Here is a 19773-nt window from a genome sequence, read left to right on the forward strand (position 1 = left end):
AGAAAATCCCCTTCGTCCCACAAATTATCCAGTGAACCTTCGAACAGTCCTGTCTAGTAACAACCCGTTCTGCCTATGAGATTGTACCAAACTAATTAAGTGCCTAACTAAACTTATCATTTGTCTCCATAGTCCCTCCAGTCTTGTACACTTATGCGTCTAAGAACTGCTTAAATGCCTGATGGCATTTCCCTCAGTACCAACACTGGCAGCACATTCTAGGCACCTATCACACTGTGTTTAAGAAAAAACTTATCCTGCACATCTTCTCCCTCACCTTAAATGCATGCCCTCTAGTCTTAGACATTTGAAAAGTGGATGTTTCTATGGTGGGGGAGTCTAAGACCAGAGGATACAGCCTCAGAATAGACATGGTTTTTAAATCTTTAATACGTCAGTGCAGCAGGTGATACAAACCACAACTGGGGATTAACATTCAGGCCAGGAAAGATACTGCATTAGCAGATGAAAGGCAGTAAGTGCAGCAATTTAACCCCGACCGTGAACTCTCACCGGTTGTAGTTTGTCTCCTCCCGGAATTCATAGTAACCACGACCACGGTCTTCGTGGCGTCGCTTCTGTCCTCGACGCTCAGACTCGGGTGGCCGTCCCTCGCTGCCCGATGCGCGCTGCTCACTCACACCCTCTCCAGCTTCGCTGTTCTGTTTACCTGGCAACAAGAATAAGGGTTCTAAGTTACTGTTCAAGGGCTTTTGAACCAACTTCTGCAACAGGAGAGCTGCTGATGCCAACCTGCAGAATTTCACTGACCAGTGGAAGTTAGCACCAGGGCATTCTGGAGTTACACCTCTATTATCTGTCAACTGGTTTTGGAAACTGCATGCAAAGGACATATCGATAACTAATATACTAAGATAAGGGAATAAGAGAAAGAATTGACAAACAATCTAGGGGAGCTCAGCAGGTCAAGCAGCGACCCGCTGAAACCCTGTTGCGGATTGGTTGTTGCTCCTGGTTCCACCAACTTCAGACTTGTGTCTCTGGATAAAGAAGTGAATTAGATCCTCAAGACAGTTTAGAATCAGAATCAGGTTTAATATCACTGGCATATGTTGTGAAATTTGTTACACTTTATATACACACACACACACACACACGTATCAATATCCATTCAGAAATCAGGTGGCAGAGGAGAAGGAGCTGTTCTTGAATCGCTGAGTGTGTGTCTTCAGGATCCTGTACCTCCTACCTGATGGTAACAATGAGAAAAGGACATGTACTAGGCACTGGGGGCCCCTCCTAAGGCTCCGGTCCTTGAAGATGTCTTGGATACTACGGAGGCTAGTACCCATGATGGAGCTGACTAAGTTTACAAGTTCCTGCAACTTATTTCAATCCTGCACAGTAGCCCCCACCCCCAACATACCAGACAGTGATGCAGCCAGACAGAATGCTCTCCACGGTACATTTGTAGAAGTTTTCAAGTGTTTTTACAAATCATATCTCAAACTCCTAATGAAATATAGACGCACACACAAAATGCTGGAGGAACTCAGCAGACCAGGTAGCACCTCGAGAAAAAAGTACAGCCGATGTTTCAGGCCGAAACCCTTCACCGTCCTGCCTTCTTTATGGCTGCATCAATACATTGCGTCCAGGTTCGATCCTCAGGGACCTTGACATACAGGAACTTGAAGCTGCTCACTCTCTCCACTTCTGATCCCTCCATGAGGATTGGTTCCTGTTCCCTTGTCTTTACCCTTCCTGAAGTCCACAATCAGCTCTTTGGCCTTGCTGACATCAAGTGCAAGCCGTTCAATTTGATGACAAGTGACCCGTGCCTTCAAAGTAGCAGTTCAAAACCATGAAGACTTGGGGAATTTGTTATCATAGCTCAATCTACACGAACTGAGCAGCTTTATTTATTAAGGCTGACGGCAATCAGTCCCAATGACAATCTGATGACTAGTCAACATAAGCCAGTCACAGTCAAACTATATTTGGAACTTGCTTCACCGAACAGCAGACGTGTTTACATTGGTGTACGTTTGGAAACAGTCGGAAGGAAAGCAGTGGACTGGCATTTGATGAAATCGTAGCTAATCTAACATGTAGCTCTACATATTCTAGTTAATAAAGCTGTATGCATAGTTTTAATGAAATTACAACCCTCTAAAGCAGGGATTGCTAATGGTATTGGTCCATGGCACAAAAAAAGTTGCAAACTCCGTCTCTAAATTCTGGACATATGACCTTGGCTGTACATTTTTGTAACCGAACATCTGTTATACAAAACACTTCGGAAGCATTGTCACTGTTGTAAAGTAGGTAACTGAGGAAACCAATTTCACATACAGTTGTTCGAAAGGGTCTTGGGTCTAAATATTGCTCAGGATAGCATTAAAGACAATATTTCTACACTTTCGAATGGAGACTTTAGAATTCCAAATATTGAAAGAATCTTCTTTGATCCTTTCAAAAATGGACCAAGGTTTATGCTTACAATTGAAATGGTTTATCTTTTGCCCATCCAATTCTAAACTACTGTATAACTTGGAGGGTTTGACCTGCTCAAAGATCTGGGTGGTTTCACTGCCTCATGGAAAGAGGTACACCGTATAATCCTGTTACTTCCAAGAGGACCACAACCTTGCCGTAGGGTTTGGAGGCTTGCGTGCCTCAATGACCCAGACAGCTGTGTTTGCTAGCGTCAGGGTCTTGTGCTTTGACTCTTGGTACGGTCACTCATGGTAAACAGGTCAAAGGGTAAGAGGCCAGACTAAGAGTGGTCCACTGGTCCTCTAGCGCAGGGCTAACAACCCTGACCGGTCAAAAAAAAACTTTGTTATGGAAACAGCATCTTCATCTGTGAGATCTGTATTCCTGAGTCGACACCCAGGACTTGCACTTTAAGATGTGCGTATGCACACATCTTTTGCTACAAGTGCACAAAGGAATTTAAACTGCAGACAAAAGCTTGTCACCATCTACCCCATCGGCATGTTAAGTATATTTCACGATCGAAAACAATCTCATTTCCTTTTCCGGTTTCTGATGCGGACAGTTTTGACAGCACGGAGTTTTTGATGATTTGTCTACTGGTTTTAGAACTGGCTTATTTATACTGTTTTTAATGAAGAAATTATTCAGTGCACACATGTTGTTGTCATTGGGCAAAAAAATTCACAGCCCAAGATTTTTACACAAACTGGTCTTTACAAATTAAGAGGGAAAAGAAATCTTCAAGGAAGCAAATGGCACGATAATGAAAGCCCTGAACACCACCAAGATCAGAACCAAAACTGATTTTGGATCGTATGAACCATGTACTACACTGGGAAGCTAACACAAATAACTGCAGAAATGCATTGTTACAGCCTACATAGTCTGATTCATTTAATATGGAGGGGCGGGGGGGGGGGGGTAGTCACCTTAAATATGAACACCAATGTTTTGTATAAGGAAAGGTGACCATTTCTGTTCACTGGGCACCGTCATTAACAACAGCCCACGAGTAAAGGTCTCCATAACCTGTTCATCCTTCCAAGGAACATTGCTCCACTTGCATTGTTTTCCCAGCTGACTTCAATCCAGCCCCAAATCACCCTGCATATCAGTGACATCAACCTCTTGCAGATCAGCATGACACAGATATATACTCAACGATTTAAATTCTTCTTCCAGTGCTTTCATCCTCAAAAGCGTTCACACCTACAATTAGTTTATGACCTCACCCTCCTCTTGAAGTTGCTATGGTCCCTGAAGTCCCCATCGTCCCTAAAGCCTTCTTTTAGCCAATGAAATTTTTTTAAAATGTGCTTTCAACGTCCATGCAACCAGATAACACTCCGACTGCAGCACTGAAAACCCACGCTTCAGGAATAGCTGCATCTCCAGCCAAATTGTCCAAGGACAGTTAACACACCCATCTACTTGACGATTGAGAAAGAACAAAAAAAAAATCACCCAGAAACCACTGAAGACTCACAGTAAGAATGATGTCAATGGGAAGATCCCTCAGGCTGGAGGCACGCCTCACATAGAGAAAGATAGCTCTGATTGTTCAAAGCCAATCATCTCACTCACTACGTCATCACTGTGAGTGTTTATCAGGACAGTGCCATGGCCAACTACTTTTCACTGGGTAGTTAAGGCTGACATCAGTAGTGGGGAAGTTATTGGAAGGTATTTTGAGGGACCAGATAGTACTCAGATAGACGTGGACTGATTAAGGCCAGTAAGTGTGTGGAAGGTCATGTCTCACCAACCTTAGGAATTTTGAGGAAGTTACCAGGAAAGTGGAAGAAGGCAAGGCAGTGGACTTCATCAAAGCATTTGACAAGGTCTTGCTTGGGAGGTTGGTCAAGAAGGTTCAGCTGTATAAGACACTGGTGAGGCCTAATTTGGAGTATTTTGGTCATAGGAAAGATGTAAATAAGATTGAAAGAGTACAGAGGAAATTCAGAAATCAGGTTTATTATCACTGGCATGTGACGTGAAATTTGTTAACTTAGCAGCAGTTCAATGCAATACATAATCTAGCAGAGAAAAAAAATACATAAAATAGATAATAAGAAGTAAACCAATTATGTATGCTTAATAGATTTAAAAAAGTTCAAAAAAAGAAATACTGTGTATTAAAAAAAAAGTGAGGTAGTGTTCACGGGTTCAATGTCCATTCAGGAATCGGATGGCAGAGGGGAAGAAGCTGCTCCTGATTCCTGAGTGTGTGTCTTCAGGCTTCTGTACCTCCTCCCTGATGGTAACAGTGAGAAAAGGGCATGCCCTGGGTGATGGAGGTCCTTAATAATGCATGCTGCCTTTCTGACTGAAAATTTACAAGGATGTTGCTGAGACTGTAAAACCTGAGCCATAAGGAACAAATGAACAGGTTAGGACTTTACTCCTTGGAATGTAGAAGATTGACAGGAGATTTGATAGAGGTATACAAAATTATGAGGGGTATAGATAGGGTAAATGCAAGCAGGCTTTCCCTGCTGAGGTTGGGTGAGACTAGAATTAGAGGTCATGGGTTAAGGGTGAAAGGTTTAGGGGGAACATGAGGGGAAACTTTTTCACTCAGAGGGTCGTGACAGTGGAACAAACTGCCAGCACAAGTGGTGCGAACAAGGTCAATTTCGACATTTAAGAGCAATTTAAATAGCTACATGGATGGTAGGGGTATGGAGGATATGGTTGGTAGTTTAAGTGGTTCAGCACAGACCAGACAAGCTTAAAGGGCTGTTTCTGTGCCGTACTTTTCTGTAACTCTATGACTAGAACTGGGTACTGTTCATTGTTAATTGAACACTGTCCAGCTGCATTCCCCAGCACCTCAAGCATCCTTGCTGGCCAGACCTAACGGATGGGCAAAAGTGACTTGGCTGAAAGCGCCCCTGCCAAGCTCAGGACATTGAGGACACATTACAATGCTGCCACTTTGACGGGGTATTGAAGTCAAGATTGTCCGATTTACAGCCGTCAGTCATGACATCACGAAGCGAAGTGGGACTGATGGTCAATCGCTGCTTGACGCTCGACCGACGTCATTCGCTGCAGGGAAAAGCCCCGCGTCGTTTATAAACCTCATCAGAAACCTAATTAAATTAGTGCCAACCTGTCACAGCCTCATTAAAATGGAATGGAATATTAACGACAGAGCTAAAGTTAATATATTTCATATAAAGCAGCTCGACACAGGTGGCAGCCTTCAGGAGGCTCCCTTTGGTACTTGGAAGCTACAGAGACTTTAGCAAAGTGCTGGTTTTATTTGTCTTAAGCCTCCCAGTGGATCCAGTGTTGTTATGCAGCTGCTTAAGATTTGAAGTGTTTTGGGATTACGCTACAAAGCTAGGTGGCGGTGTGACTGCAAGGATCTGGCACAGCTACAAAGAGAGGGCTAGGACTATAATATGGAAAAATAAAGTGAGGCCACTCACCCCAGTAGGAGAAAAATTAAAAGGTGCAGTATCCTTTAAATGAGAGTGGTGGAAAGGCCTTGGTGTTCAGAGGGAGCTGTTTGTATATTAATTATGCAGGCTCACTGGCTAATTAGGAAGGTCATTATTACAAGTGGATTTGAGTGCCAGAGCAAAGAAACCTTACCCCAATTACACAGAGCCCTGGTGAGACCACATGTGGATTATTGTGTACAGATCTGGCCTCCCTGGCAAGAGGGATGGTATACTTGCAGTAAGGGCTCACCAGACTGGCCTGTTGTACAAGGAGAGATTAAGCCGACTAGACCTGTAATCCCTAGAGTCTGGAAGAATAGCTGATCTGGCTGAAGCAAACAACATCTTTACTTGGGGGAGATGCAAAGTGTTAGGAATTTTAACTTATTTATTTATTGAGATGCACAACTAATGATCTCACTTTAAGGGCTCATTATCTTGTTATTTCATGTTCTCATTATTCATTACTATTTATTTACATTTGCATTTACAGAGTTTGTTGTCTTCTGTATGCTGGTTGATCTTACATTGTTATAGTTAATATTCTACATACTTGTTGAGTGTGCCCACGGGAAAATGAACCTCAGGGTGACATTTTTGTTCTTAGGTAATAAAACTCTGAACTTTGAGTGGGCCCTCTGAGCCACACTGCACAGCAACCCACCAACTTAACCCCAGCCCAATCAGGGGACAGTCTACAATGAACAATTAACCTACCAACCGGTACGTCTTTGGCCTGTGGGAGGAAACCGGAGCACCCGAAGGAAACCCATGTGGTTACGGGGGGAACGTACAAACTCCTTACAGGCAGCATTGGGAATTGAACCGCAAAGTGCTGTCCTAGCCACTATGCCACCGTACAGGAACCAGATTCAGAAGATTATTTATTAAATTTTAATATAATCAAGGATACAAGAAGAAAGGCACTTCACTGAAGTGAGGAATGCTTGGAATCCATTATGCAAGCAACAGCATACTTAAGGGGTTAGATCTTACGATATTAAGGAAATGAAGGGATGCAAGAAAGGGAAGCCGAGGTAAAGACCATCTGAGATCTTGCTGGAAGAGAAGGTGCAAGGACCAAAATGACCTCCTGTCGCTTCATTTCCTGAGCTCAAATGTTAGAAGTAAATTTATTACCAAAGTACATATTTATCACCAGATACAACCGAGATTGCTTCTTTTGCAGGCATTTGCAGCAGAACAAAGAGATACAATAGAATCAATGAAAAACGACCAAGAAGACTGGATAGCTACATGGATGGGAGGGGCTATGGGGCAATAAATGGATCAGTGCAGACTAGATGAGCCAAAGGGCCTGTTTTGTGCTGTAGTTTTCGATGCCAAGGAACGACAAACAACCAACGTGCAAACCAAGACAAACTGCTCAGACCGAGGAACAATGGGAGGGACAGGCTCCCTCCGAGAGATAATCTGTTCAAACGTCCGAGTCTGTGGGCTCTGAAGCAGAAGTATAGGAAAATACAGCTCGGTATCATTCCTCATGCACGACATCAACATCACACACAAAATGCTGGGAGAGCTCAGCAGGTCAGGCAGCATCTGTGAAAATGAACAAACTGTCAATGTTTTGGGCTGAGACCTTTCTTCAGCGCTGAGAAGGAAGGGGGGAAGATGCCAGAATAAGAAGGTGGGAGGAGGGGAAGGAGGATAGATGGAAGGTGAGAGGTGAAGCCAAGTGGGTGGGAAAGGTCAAGGGCTGAAGAGGAAGGACTCTGAAAGGAGAGGAGAGTGGACCAGAGGAGAAAGGGCCCCGGGGGAAGTAACAGGCAGGTGAGAGGAGGCAAGAGGCCAGAGATGGGAATAGAAAAGGAAAGGGATTTTTTTTAAACCTGAAAGAGAAATCGATATTCATGTCATCAGGTTGGAGGCTACTCAGATGGAATATAAGGTGTTGCTCCTCCAGCCTGAGGGTGGCCTCGTTTGGCACAAGGGGAGGCCACGGACTGACATGTCCAACGGGAATCAGGATGAAAATGTTTGATCATTGTATCTAACATCTGTGATTAACTTCACTATTTTATTATTGTTGCACAGGGTCTCTCAATGTCAGAATTGTCACTGGGAGTGTTTACACTGGGAACAGTGTAGATATTGGAGGGAAAAAAAACACAAAATTGGCACTACATTTTTGAAAACAAATCAGATTACTCTCAACAATGACAAATTTATGCTTGCTGGTGCTTTGGAGATTAGAACAGTCACAGTCAGGGAAAAGAGCAGGTAATTTACAACATTCTATCAACGGGAAGCCGCTCCCAAACATTTTTTTTAAACAAGTTGTTTGCTTTTTCCAGAACAGGACCCAAGTCAGTTGCAGTGCTTGGCCTCATTCCTCGAGGGAGCTGTGATAACTGGGCAAACAATACTTCTGGCATAAGCACAAGGCAAGGGCTTAATCAGGAGACACAAACCTCGTTAAACTGATGCTGGAAACGTAGCATAGGCAGTTAAATCAAACTTCCTCGACAATACCTGGATGTGGCAGGCACATCTTCTCCAGCAGCCAATAGTCACAGGGAAAAGGATGGGGAAGTCCCTTTTTCATTATTTTACAGTACTTTACCCAGAAATGATCAAGGAATACAGTCATACAGGGCTACAGCACAGAAACCTTTGTCCCATCTCATCCATGCCAAACTGTTAAACTTCCTCGTCCCATCAACCCACTCCTGCGCCGTATCCCTCCCATCTAATTATCCACCAAAATTAAATTACTTAGCCAAAATTCTTTTAAATATTGCAATCACATCGACCACTTCCACTGGCAGCTCATATTATCATCTGTGTGAAGTAGTACTCCCTCATATGCTCCCAGCATAAACATAGAAACATAGAAAATAGGTGCAGGAGTAGGCCATTCGGCCCTTTGAGCCTGCACTGCCATTCAGTATGATCGTGGCTGATCATCCAACTCAGAACTCTGTACCAGCCTTCCCTCCAATAAACGTTTCAGCTTTCACCCTAAACCTGTGGCCTCTAGTTCTAGTTCCACCCACCTGACTTCAGTGGGAGAAGACTGCTTGCATTTATCCTATCTTTACCTCTCATTTCTATACACCCTATCAAATCTCCCCTGCGTTCCAGGGAACGTAGTCGCAAGTCAGAGGGTGCAAGTAAAACTGAGGCTTGCGTCCTTCGTTGCGGTGAAAGGTCACAGGTTTAGGAGACGTCGCCAAAGAAGCCTCATCAAGGCATTTTGCAGACAACACAGACTGAAGTCACAGTTTGCTGGGGGTGCAGGGATGACAGTTAAGTGAGCTGCCGTACCCTGGATATTATCAAAGACACATGCTGCAAGGTACCCTGCCTTTTCATCTGCTATTATTTGTCAGCTAGAGTTAATGGTGACCTCGTGCTGATGAGGGCCTCACAGTAATGTCATTGAACTTCAAGCAGAACGAGAGACAAGGAAAACCTGAAGATGTTGGAAGTATGAAACAAAATACTGGAGACCTGAGGAAAGAAAGTGAGTTGATATTTCAGGTCAAAGTTTTCAATCACAACTAGTAATTACAGCAGGTTTAAGTTGCAGAGAAGATAGAGGAACAATGGAAACAACGAGGATGTTGGTGACTGAGAGTAACGAACCGGCCAAAGGAGGGTAAAGGCTTGCTAACCACAGCTGATCTGACAGGATGTGTACAAGTTGATGGAGGAGAGAAAAAATAAAAGCTGGCATTGGCATATAGTTCATTGTGGTTACTGGAAATACTCCAAAGTCATGCAGCATCTGCAGAGACAAGATCTGAGCTTTCATTTAGAAAGGGCAATTATCTGAAACGGACAGATTCAAATCAGTCTAGTCAGGAGGTGAGCCTCCACCTTTAGCTCGCCTGAGCGTGTTTAAGAGCTGAGCGGGTGGGCCGTAGATTGGGGGCAGGAGAGGGTGTGGTCAGAGTCAACTGGATTCAGAATCGGGGATTATGACACGTACAGTGAAATGCGTGGTTTGCATTATCGAACAACACAACCCAAGGATGTGCTGGGGGCTGCCGACAAGTGTCACTACACATTCCGAGGTCAACACAGCGTGGCCACAATACTTGGCAGAACAACACCGAACAGAAGTGACGAAACAACAGAGGAACAAGCCCCTTTCCTCCCTCCCACGCACATTCAGTCATCGAACCATCTTCCTCGGCCTCCGGCGCATTTAGAATGGAAAATTAAGAGTAGAGATGATCGGAAGCTCAGGATTGTCCTGCGAACGGAGGAATTCCCCAACAAATAGGCCACTGCATCATGAGCACTAAATTGGGAACAATACAATTACTCGTTACGTTTACCTGCACTGCAGGCAGGAAGGAAGAGAATCGGTTAAAACATAGAATGCTGCAGCTCCTGTGGTTGTGTGGGAAGCTGCTGAGAGGGAGGGGAGTGCACGGCAGCCGATGAAGTGTCAGAGAGAGAACAAAGGCAGGAGGGAGTGTGTGATGGTGGTGGTATCACGTTGAAGATGTTATCAATGGAAGGATGACCCGTTGAACGTGGGAGACTGGCCATATCGCAGATGAGGACAAAGTGCAGGTAACCTATCCTCGCTCTCAGTGGGAGGAATGTGGGAAATGGGACAGATGAGGTTGAGAGCCTTGTCAGCTATGTTGTACAGGAAGGCAGAAGTATTCAGCAGCTCAGTTGGGGAACATTGGAGACTGCGAAGTTTTAACCAGCCCAGATACAGTTTAGGAAAAGCACAAAGGGAGCAGAGCAATGAGACGCATTAGAACAGGACATCAGGAGGTTAGTAGGCACTCACTGACATTGAGGAATATGCCAGGCAGAGTAAGACACCCAAAATGCTGGAACTCAGGCAGCATCCATGGAGAGACGTTTCAGGCCAAGATCCTATCACCCTTCTTCAGCATGAAGGGTTGCTCAAGACAGGCAGCATCTGCGGAATGTCCTGTGTAGGAAAAGGGAAGCCCAGCTCTGCACACACACAAGTTGTACATAGTGAAATTAGGAACACAAAGGGGGAATATGAGGAAAGATTAAAACAGGAAAGGACAAAGAATGATCACTGCAGTCTCAAATGTTCTCCAGCTGAGCTGCTGCATATCCCTGCCTTCCTGCAAGACACAGCAGACAGGGCTCTCAACTGCCTCTGCCCCATTTCCCACACTCCTATTCGTGATGTCCGAGCCAGAAAGTGGAAAATGTCACATTCTGAATGAAAACAATGAATCTATCTTTCCAGAATTTATACTGGTATACACTCTGGTAATACATAGGAGTCAAGAGAAAAGTACAGCGCAGAAACAGGCCCTTCGGCCCATCTAGTCCGTGCCAAACTATTTAAACCGCCAACTCCCATCGATCATACCCCTACCATCCACGCGCCTATCCAAACTTCTCTTAAGCATTGAAATCATGCTGGCATGCACCACTTGTGCTGGCAGCTCGTTCCACACTCTCACCACCCTCTGAGTGAAGAAGCTTCCACTCATGTTCCCCTTAAACTTTTCACCTTTCACCCTTAACCCATGACCTCAGGTTGTAGTCACACCCAACCTCAGTGGAAAAAGCCTGTTTGCATTTACCCTATCTATACCCCTCATAATTTTGTATACCTCCATCAAATCTCTCAATCTTCTAATTCCAAGGAATAAAGTACTAACCTATTCAATCTTTCCTTATAACTTAGGTCTTCCAGACCCGGCTCGGAATAAAAAGAGAACCAATTAGTGAGACCAATATCGTATACATTCCAGCTGTCGGCCCAAGTCTTGACCCGGATCTGGGCCGTGCCCTCCAAATATCCGGACCTGCATCTCGGTTTTTTTGTACTACCTTACTTGCAATTTTTCTATTTATGATTTATAATAAAAAAATTTTAATATTTGCTATCGATTTGTAATCCAGGGAGCCGGAAGCACAGAATCAAATATCGCTGTGATGATTGTACGTTCTAGTATCAATTGTCTGGCGACAATAAAGTATGAAGTATAAAAGTCTAAGGGAGGAAATAATGGCTAGAGATTGGATCGCTTACCAAAAGTTCTTGGCCACAGATAAGGCGGAAGATGGCTGGAGTGAGTGAGTGAGTTAGTGTTAGTTATTTAGGGCTGATAGTCCTGCTCCTTTTTTTTGTGCCGGGAGGGGGGTCATGTTGCCATTCTTTTCTTTCTTGGTTTTGTAGCTATCAGGGTTTGTATACTTTGATAATAAATGAACCTTTGAAGGGCAACATGCAAGTGGATTTTTTTTTAAACCACTTGATTGATTGTAATTGTAAAAACTCAAAAGGAAATTGGCAAATTGATTAAAAACTGGCAGCTCAGTCACACAGAGCTGACGATTTATCGACGTTTAAAGATGATAAATCGCACTCTTCGGTAACACCAGCGCCTCTATTCACCCCACTCTTGAAAAGAAGTTCTGCAGAGCATTCGATCCGAATATCAGAGGAAGTGTGAGACAAGGAAAAGCAGTCCACAGTCCTGTGGACCCGATGGACAGGAAGCTGGAAGTATTCAGCAGCTCTGGGGGACAATGATAATATATTTTTATTTAACCCCGTTACGAAACAAATGGCAATGTTAGTTTTAGTAAGTTCTGGGCATGGTGCGTTGACGCTGGAAGCAAGGCAACACTTGCGGGCTGCCTCCCAGCAAATATTTGCGTTTGTACTTACTGCAAACAACACATTTCATTGTATGTTTCAATGTACAGGTGTTGCTGAGCAGAGAGCTTTCGGATCCAAGTTCATGGCTCCTTGAAGGTGGCAGCGCAGGCTGATGAGGTGGTTGAGAAGGCTTATGGAATGCTTGCTTTATTAGTTGCAGCGTCGAGTTCAAAAGTCATGAGGCTATGTTGCAACTTTATAGAACTCTGCCTAGGCCACATCCACAGTACTGTGCACAGTTCTGGTCACCCCACTATAGGGAGAACGTTGAGCCTTTGGAGAGGGTGCAGAAGAGGTTCACCAGGATGCTGCCTGGTTTAGAGGGTGTGTGTTATCACCAGAGGCTGGGCAAACTTGGGTTGTTTTCTCTGGAGTGCCAGAGATCTGATAGAGGCTTACAAGATTATGAGAGGCATAGATAGAGTAGTATCTTTCTCCCAGAGGGAGAATGTCTAATACCACAGGGCAATGCATTGAATGAGGGGGCGGGGGAAGAGAGGTTCAAAGGGGAATGTAAGGGGCAAGTGTTTTTTACTCAGGATGCCTGGAATACGCTGCCTGGTATGTAGGTACGTACGGGTAAATATATTAGAGGCTTTTAAGGAATGTTTAGATAGCCACATGAATATGAAGAAGATGGACTGATATGGACATTGTGTAGGTAGGAATGATTACTCTTTGGTGCTTTTTTAAAAAAAAAATTGCTTTGTAGCTGGTTCTGCATAACATTGTGGGCCGAAGGGCCTGTTCCTGTACTGTACCATTCCACGTTCTAGGTGACAAATAAAGCTAATCTTATAAATAGCCCAAGGTGAGGTAAGCAGACAAAATTCTAACGAGCACTGGAGGGTTCACAGTGTCCGAGATCAAGATCCGGTCTGGGCTTCCTCCCCGAACTGTGGGGTTCCTGCCACATACCAAGGACGTACAGGCTGGGAGGTTTATTTGGCCACAGTAAATCACCCCGAGTGAGGTGTGATAAAATGAAAGTGGGGAGTTGATAATGCTGGGAGAATTAAAAATTAATTAGCACAAACTCGATGGGCTGAAAGGCTCACCTATCCTCCACGTCTGTAAGTAAAAGAAAAAGTAAAAGTCTGTACGTGAAACGAAAGGTTAATGATCAGCAGTTTAGTGACCAGAATATTCTCTGCAGAGCCCTGATGCCCAGTCCATTTGTTCTATTAAGCAGCAAGCTGATGATTCCCCAAACTTGGCAGAGTTACTGGAAGTGCCTAATTCTAGGGTTCAAGAAACCCTTAATGAACTGGTTCACAATCACAAAAGCAATTGATCCGGCAAAACTGAAGTGAGTTTGAAAAAGGCACACAAAGCAAGTCGTTCTGAGACCTCAACTCCAGCAACACAAACTCAATGGTAATGTCTCTGTGGGTGAAGTGACATTGACACACTCTCCCTGCCACGCTTCCTCACACTTCTCAGGTTCAGTGTGTGTGTGGTGGGGGAAATGGGACGGGTGTTGATGGGGATGAGGTGGAGAAGGGCCTACAAGTGGGGGAAGAGGATTGCCTGGAAATCAGCATCCACTCAACGGGCCAAATAACAAAACCCCTCCCCAACCCCTTGTTTTTGAGAAGCGTGAAATAAATATGTCAGGGAGATAAAGAATAGGATACTAAAAGTTGTAGAGCAGAGGGCATTTGAAGGCACAGTGTGGTTCACAATAGTGTACACAGCCTGAATACACCAGGATAATGGCTAGAGTGTAAATACAGCCCCAGTGAGTTTCAAAATTGACATATCCATTCAAACCTCATGACAACATCAGTTACGTGTACAAACACAAGTTGACCAGAGGGGAGAGCACATGGACAGTGTAACACAGCCAAGCTGCAAAAGCACAAAGGCAGTCATTAAGACAGTGTTTACACTTTGACACATTCTGAAACTCACTATGACAGCAGTCAGAGGCACCAGCCGTTCACTATGACAATAGTTATATTGTAAACATGTCCAAAACTTTCCTGAAATCCACATTGACGGTTCTACCATGCTGCAAGATCGATATGAAATTAATTTTACTCTACATGCACCTGGAATTTCTCAATGGCACTTTACCCACATTCTGCGGATATGCACTGATTACAGACATGGAGCAGCCTGACACCCGAAAACACGACGACAGTGAAGACAAGTGTTTCACACTTCATTGTTCTGACATCAATCATAATGCAATTCACCTTGACAGCAATATTAAATGCACCCAAACTAACAACCACGCTGATTACAACAGACAACGGCCCAAAACGTGGGATGGGAATTACCATAATCAAGACCAAACTTCACAACACTGGTTACAGGGTAAAAACATTCCGGAATCCAAGATGATGTTACTTAGCAGGCTAAATAGAAGGAATACTAAACTAAAACCGCATTTCTCAGTGACACAACTTACGGTATGAACACTACTGAACCCTGACTGGGACTCAGTGACACAAGTTACAATGTGAACACTACTGAATCCAGACTGTGACTCACACTGACACGAGCTACAGTGTAAACAGGACTGAACCCAGACTGGGACTCACCATGACAGAGTTACAGTGTCAACACAACTGAATCCAGCAACTTTGATGTGTGTAGCTTGAATCCAGACTGGGACTCAGAGAGACACAAGTTTAAGAGTAAACACGACTGAACCCAGACTGTGACTCACAGTGACACGAGTTACAGTGTAAACAGGACTGAACCCAGACTGGGACTCACACTGACACGAGTTACAGTGTAAACAGGACTGAACCCAGACTGGGACTCACAGTGACACGAGTTACAGAGTAAACAGGACTGAACCCAGACTGGGACTCACAGTGACACGAGTTACAGTGTAAACAGGACTGAACCCAGACTGGGACTCACAGTGACACGAGTTACAGAGTAAACAGGACTGAACCCAGACTGGGACTCACACTGACACGAGTTACAGTGTCAACAGGACTGAACCCAGACTGGGACTCACACTGACACTAGTTACAGTGTAAACACAACTGAACCCAGACTGGGACTCACACTGACACGAGTTACAGTGTAAACAGGACTGAACCCAGACTGGGACTCACACTGACACGAGTTACAGTGTAAACAGGACTGAACCCAGACTGGGACTCACACTGACAGGAGTTACAGTGTAAACAGGACTGAACCCAGACTGGGACTCACACTGACACGAGTTACAGTGTAAACAGGACTGAACCCAGACTGGGACTCACACTGACACGAGTTACAGTGTAAACAGGACTGAACCCAGACTGGGACTCACACTGACACGAGTTACAATGTAAACAGGACTGAACCCAGACTGGGACTCACACTGACACGAGTTACAATGTAAACAGGACTGAACCCAGACTGGGACTCACACTGACACGAGTTACAGTGTCAACAGGACTGAACCCAGACTGGGACTCACAGTGACACGAGTTACAGAGTAAACAGGACTGAACCCAGACTGGGACTCACACTGACACGAGTTACAGTGTCAACAGGACTGAACCCAGACTGGGACTCACACTGACACGAGTTACAGTGTAAACAGGACTGAACCCAGACTGGGACTCACACTGACACGAGTTACAGTGTAAACAGGACTGAACCCAGACTGGGACTCACAGTGACACGAGTTACAGAGTAAACAGGACTGAACCCAGACTGGGACTCACACTGACACGAGTTACAGTGTAAACAGGACTGAACCCAGACTGGGACTCACACTGACACGAGTTACAGTGTAAACAGGACTGAACCCAGACTGGGACTCACACTGACACGAGGTACAGTGTAAACAGGACTGAACCCAGACTGGGACTCACACTGACACGAGTTACAGTGTAAACTGGACTGAACCCAGACTGGGACTCACACTGACACGAGTTACAGTGTAAACAGGACTGAACCCAGACTGGGACTCACACTGACACGAGTTAGTGTAAACTGGACTGAACCCAGACTGGGACTCACACTGACACGAGTTATAGTGTAAACAGGACTGAACCCAGACTGGGACTCACAGTGACACGAGTTACAGTGTAAACAGGACTGAACCCAGACTGGGACTCACACTGACAGGAGTTACAGTGTACACAGGACTGAACCCAGACTGGGACTCACACTGACACGAGTTACAGTGTCAACAGGACTGAACCCAGACTGGGACTCACACTGACACGAGTTACAGTGTCAACAGGACTGAACCCAGACTGGGACTCACAGTGACACGAGTTACAGTGTCAACAGGACTGAACCCAGACTGGGACTCACACTGACACGAGTTACAGTGTAAACAGGACTGAACCCAGACTGGGACTCACACTGACACGAGTTACAGTGTAAACAGGACTGAACCCAGACTGGGACTCACACTGACACGAGGTACAGTGTAAACAGGACTGAACCCAGACTGGGACTCACACTGACACGAGTTACAGTGTAAACTGGACTGAACCCAGACTGGGACTCACACTGACACGAGTTACAGTGTAAACAGGACTGAACCCAGACTGGGACTCACACTGACAGGAGTTACAGTGTACACAGGACTGAACCCAGACTGGGACTCACACTGACACGAGTTACAGTGTCAACAGGACTGAACCCAGACTGGGACTCACACTGACACGAGTTACAGTGTCAACAGGACTGAACCCAGACTGGGACTCACACTGACACGAGTTACAGTGTCAACAGGACTGAACCCAGACTGGGACTCACACTGACACGAGTTACAGTGTAAACAGGACTGAACCCAGACTGGGACTCACACTGACACGAGTTACAGTGTAAACAGGACTGAACCCAGACTGGGACTCACACTGACACGAGTTACAGTGTAAACAGGACTGAACCCAGACTGGGACTCACACTGACACGAGTTACAGTGTCAACAGGACTGAACCCAGACTGGGACTCACACTGACACGAGTTACAGTGTCAACAGGACTGAACCCAGACTGGGACTCACACTGACACGAGTTAGTGTAAACTGGACTGAACCCAGACTGGGACTCACACTGACACGAGTTACAATGTAAACAGGACTGAACCCAGACTGGGACTCAGTAACACGAGTTAGTGTAAACTGGGACTCTCAGTGACACGAGTTAGTGTAAACTGGGACTCTCAGTGACACGAGTTAGTGTAAACTGGGACTCTCAGTGACACGAGTTAGTGTAAACTGGGACTCTCAGTGACACGAGTTAGTGTAAACTGGGACTCTCAGTGACACGAGTTAGTGTAAACTGGGACTCTCAGTGACACGAGTTAGTGTAAACTGGGACTCTCAGTGACACGAGTTAGTGTAAACTGGGACTCTCAGTGACACGAGTTAGTGTAAACTGGGACTGTCAGTGACACGAGTTAGTGTAAACTGGGACTCTCAGTGACACGAGTTAGTGTAAACTGGGACTCTCAGTGACACGAGTTAGTGTAAACTGGGACTCTCAGTGACACGAGTTAGTGTAAACTGGGACTCTCAGTGACACGAGTTAGTGTAAACTGGGACTCTCAGTGACACGAGTTAGTGTAAACTGGGACTCTCAGTGACACGAGTTAGTGTAAACTGGGACTCTCAGTGACACGAGTTAGTGTAAACTGGGACTGTCAGTGACACGAGTTAGTGTAAACTGGGACTCTCAGTGACACGAGTTAGTGTAAACTGGGACTCTCAGTGACACGAGTTAGTGTAAACTGGGACTGTCAGTGACACGAGTTAGTGTAAACTGGGACTCTCAGTGACACGAGTTAGTGTAAACTGGGACTCTCAGTGACACGAGTTAGTGTAAACTGGGACTCTCAGTGACACGAGTTAGTGTAAACTGGGACTGTCAGTGACACGAGTTAGTGTAAACTGGGACTCTCAGTGACACGAGTTAGTGTAAACTGGGACTCAGTAACACTAGTTACAGAGTAAACACGACTGAACCCAGACCGTGACTTGGATTAACACTAGATACTCTGGCCGGGCCCGGGACCAGCCCAACCCGCACCACCGGGCCCGTTCCCAGCTCCCAGCCCCTGCTGTACTCACCGGCTTGAGCCGCAACATGCGGCTTGTCTCCGTTCTGCTGCTCGGCCTCGGGCTGCTGCTGCTCCGGCGCGGCCTCCTGCTCCATGGCCTCCTCTTCCGGGCCGGCCTTCACAGGCTGGTGCGCCTCGGCCTCCATTACCTCCTGGCACGGGGCCTCGGGCTGCTGCTGCTGCTCCTGCTCCTCCTCGCCGGCCCTCACCCCTGCCTCCTCCTCCTCCTCTTCGCTAGGCCGCGGCTCATCGCCGGGCTCTGGTGCCGCCGCTGGCTCCGGCCCGTCCTCCTCTTCGGCCGGCCCGTCCTCATCCTCCTCCTCCTCCTCCTCGTCCTCCTCGTCCTCTTCCAGCATCAGCTTGTCGTCGTCGCCCGCTTCCTCGTCGCCGTCGGTCGGGCTCGGCCCGTAGGTCTTGCTGGGCCTGGGCTCGTCGCCGCCCGCCTCGTCGTTCAGCATCTCGGCGTCCAGGGCCTCCTGCAGCCGCTGCGCCAGCTCGGCCTTCAGGCCTCGAGTGTCGAGCCCGCGCTCCTGCAGCTCCTGCCGGAGCTCGGCCACCTTCAACCGCTTGACGTCCAGGCCGCTCATCCTCGCCTCCGAGTGCCGGCCTCTGCCGCCCGGCCCGTGGGGGGGAAGAGGGAAAAGGTTCAAATCCTAACCGCCGCTAACGGCCCAACTTTCAAAAAAAAACAAAATGGCGCCGCCAGCTCCCGCTCCGCTCCCCGGGCCCTCTTCCTCCTCTCGCCGCCGTTGGCTGCGCTGCCTATCACTCCCCCGCGCTCCGCCAATGGGCTTTGGGCCGTTCCACGCCGCCTCTGTCCGGCTCCGCCAATCGTCTGCGACGCGGCCCGCCCGCCTTTCTCCGTCCCCGCCAATGCCGTCCGTCTCTCCTGCCCGCCTCTGCGGCTCGGCCAATGGGCTCCGTCGGCGCCACTTTTCTCCCTCGCCTAGTGGCTGTCTCCGTACCTGCTCCTTTCTTTCCGCTCTTGGCCAATAAGACACCGACTACTCCTCCCCATTCGGCCAATGGGCTCCCACTACCTGTCTACACTCGGCCAATCGGCCCTAACTATTCCTCCTCACTTGGCCAATCGTCACCATCTAATTCTCACTCTCGGCCAATGGTCTCAGACTAGTATTCGCCCCTTGGCCAATGGTATGCGACGCCTCTCCCTCTCGG

The 19773-nt window shown here is 46.5% G+C and overlaps 1 protein-coding gene across 1 annotated transcript in view; it reads right to left on the reverse strand.

The window, feature by feature from the left end:
• LOC140189306 (heterogeneous nuclear ribonucleoprotein U-like protein 2) overlaps positions 1 to 19344 on the reverse strand; it is a 36058-nt gene extending 16714 nt beyond the window's left edge. Inside the window, exons 1-2 of the mRNA XM_072246016.1 lie at positions 18605 to 19344; positions 514 to 670 (exon numbers count right to left, since the gene is read on the reverse strand). Coding sequence (XP_072102117.1) covers positions 514 to 670; positions 18605 to 19181 — 734 coding nt within the window. The 5' untranslated portion in view covers positions 19182 to 19344. The remainder of the gene's footprint in view (positions 1 to 513; positions 671 to 18604) is intronic.
• Positions 19345 to 19773: the final 429 nt, after the last annotated feature.

This window comes from Mobula birostris, chromosome 28, assembly GCF_030028105.1.
Source record: "Mobula birostris isolate sMobBir1 chromosome 28, sMobBir1.hap1, whole genome shotgun sequence".
Lineage (NCBI taxonomy): Eukaryota > Metazoa > Chordata > Chondrichthyes > Myliobatiformes > Myliobatidae > Mobula > Mobula birostris.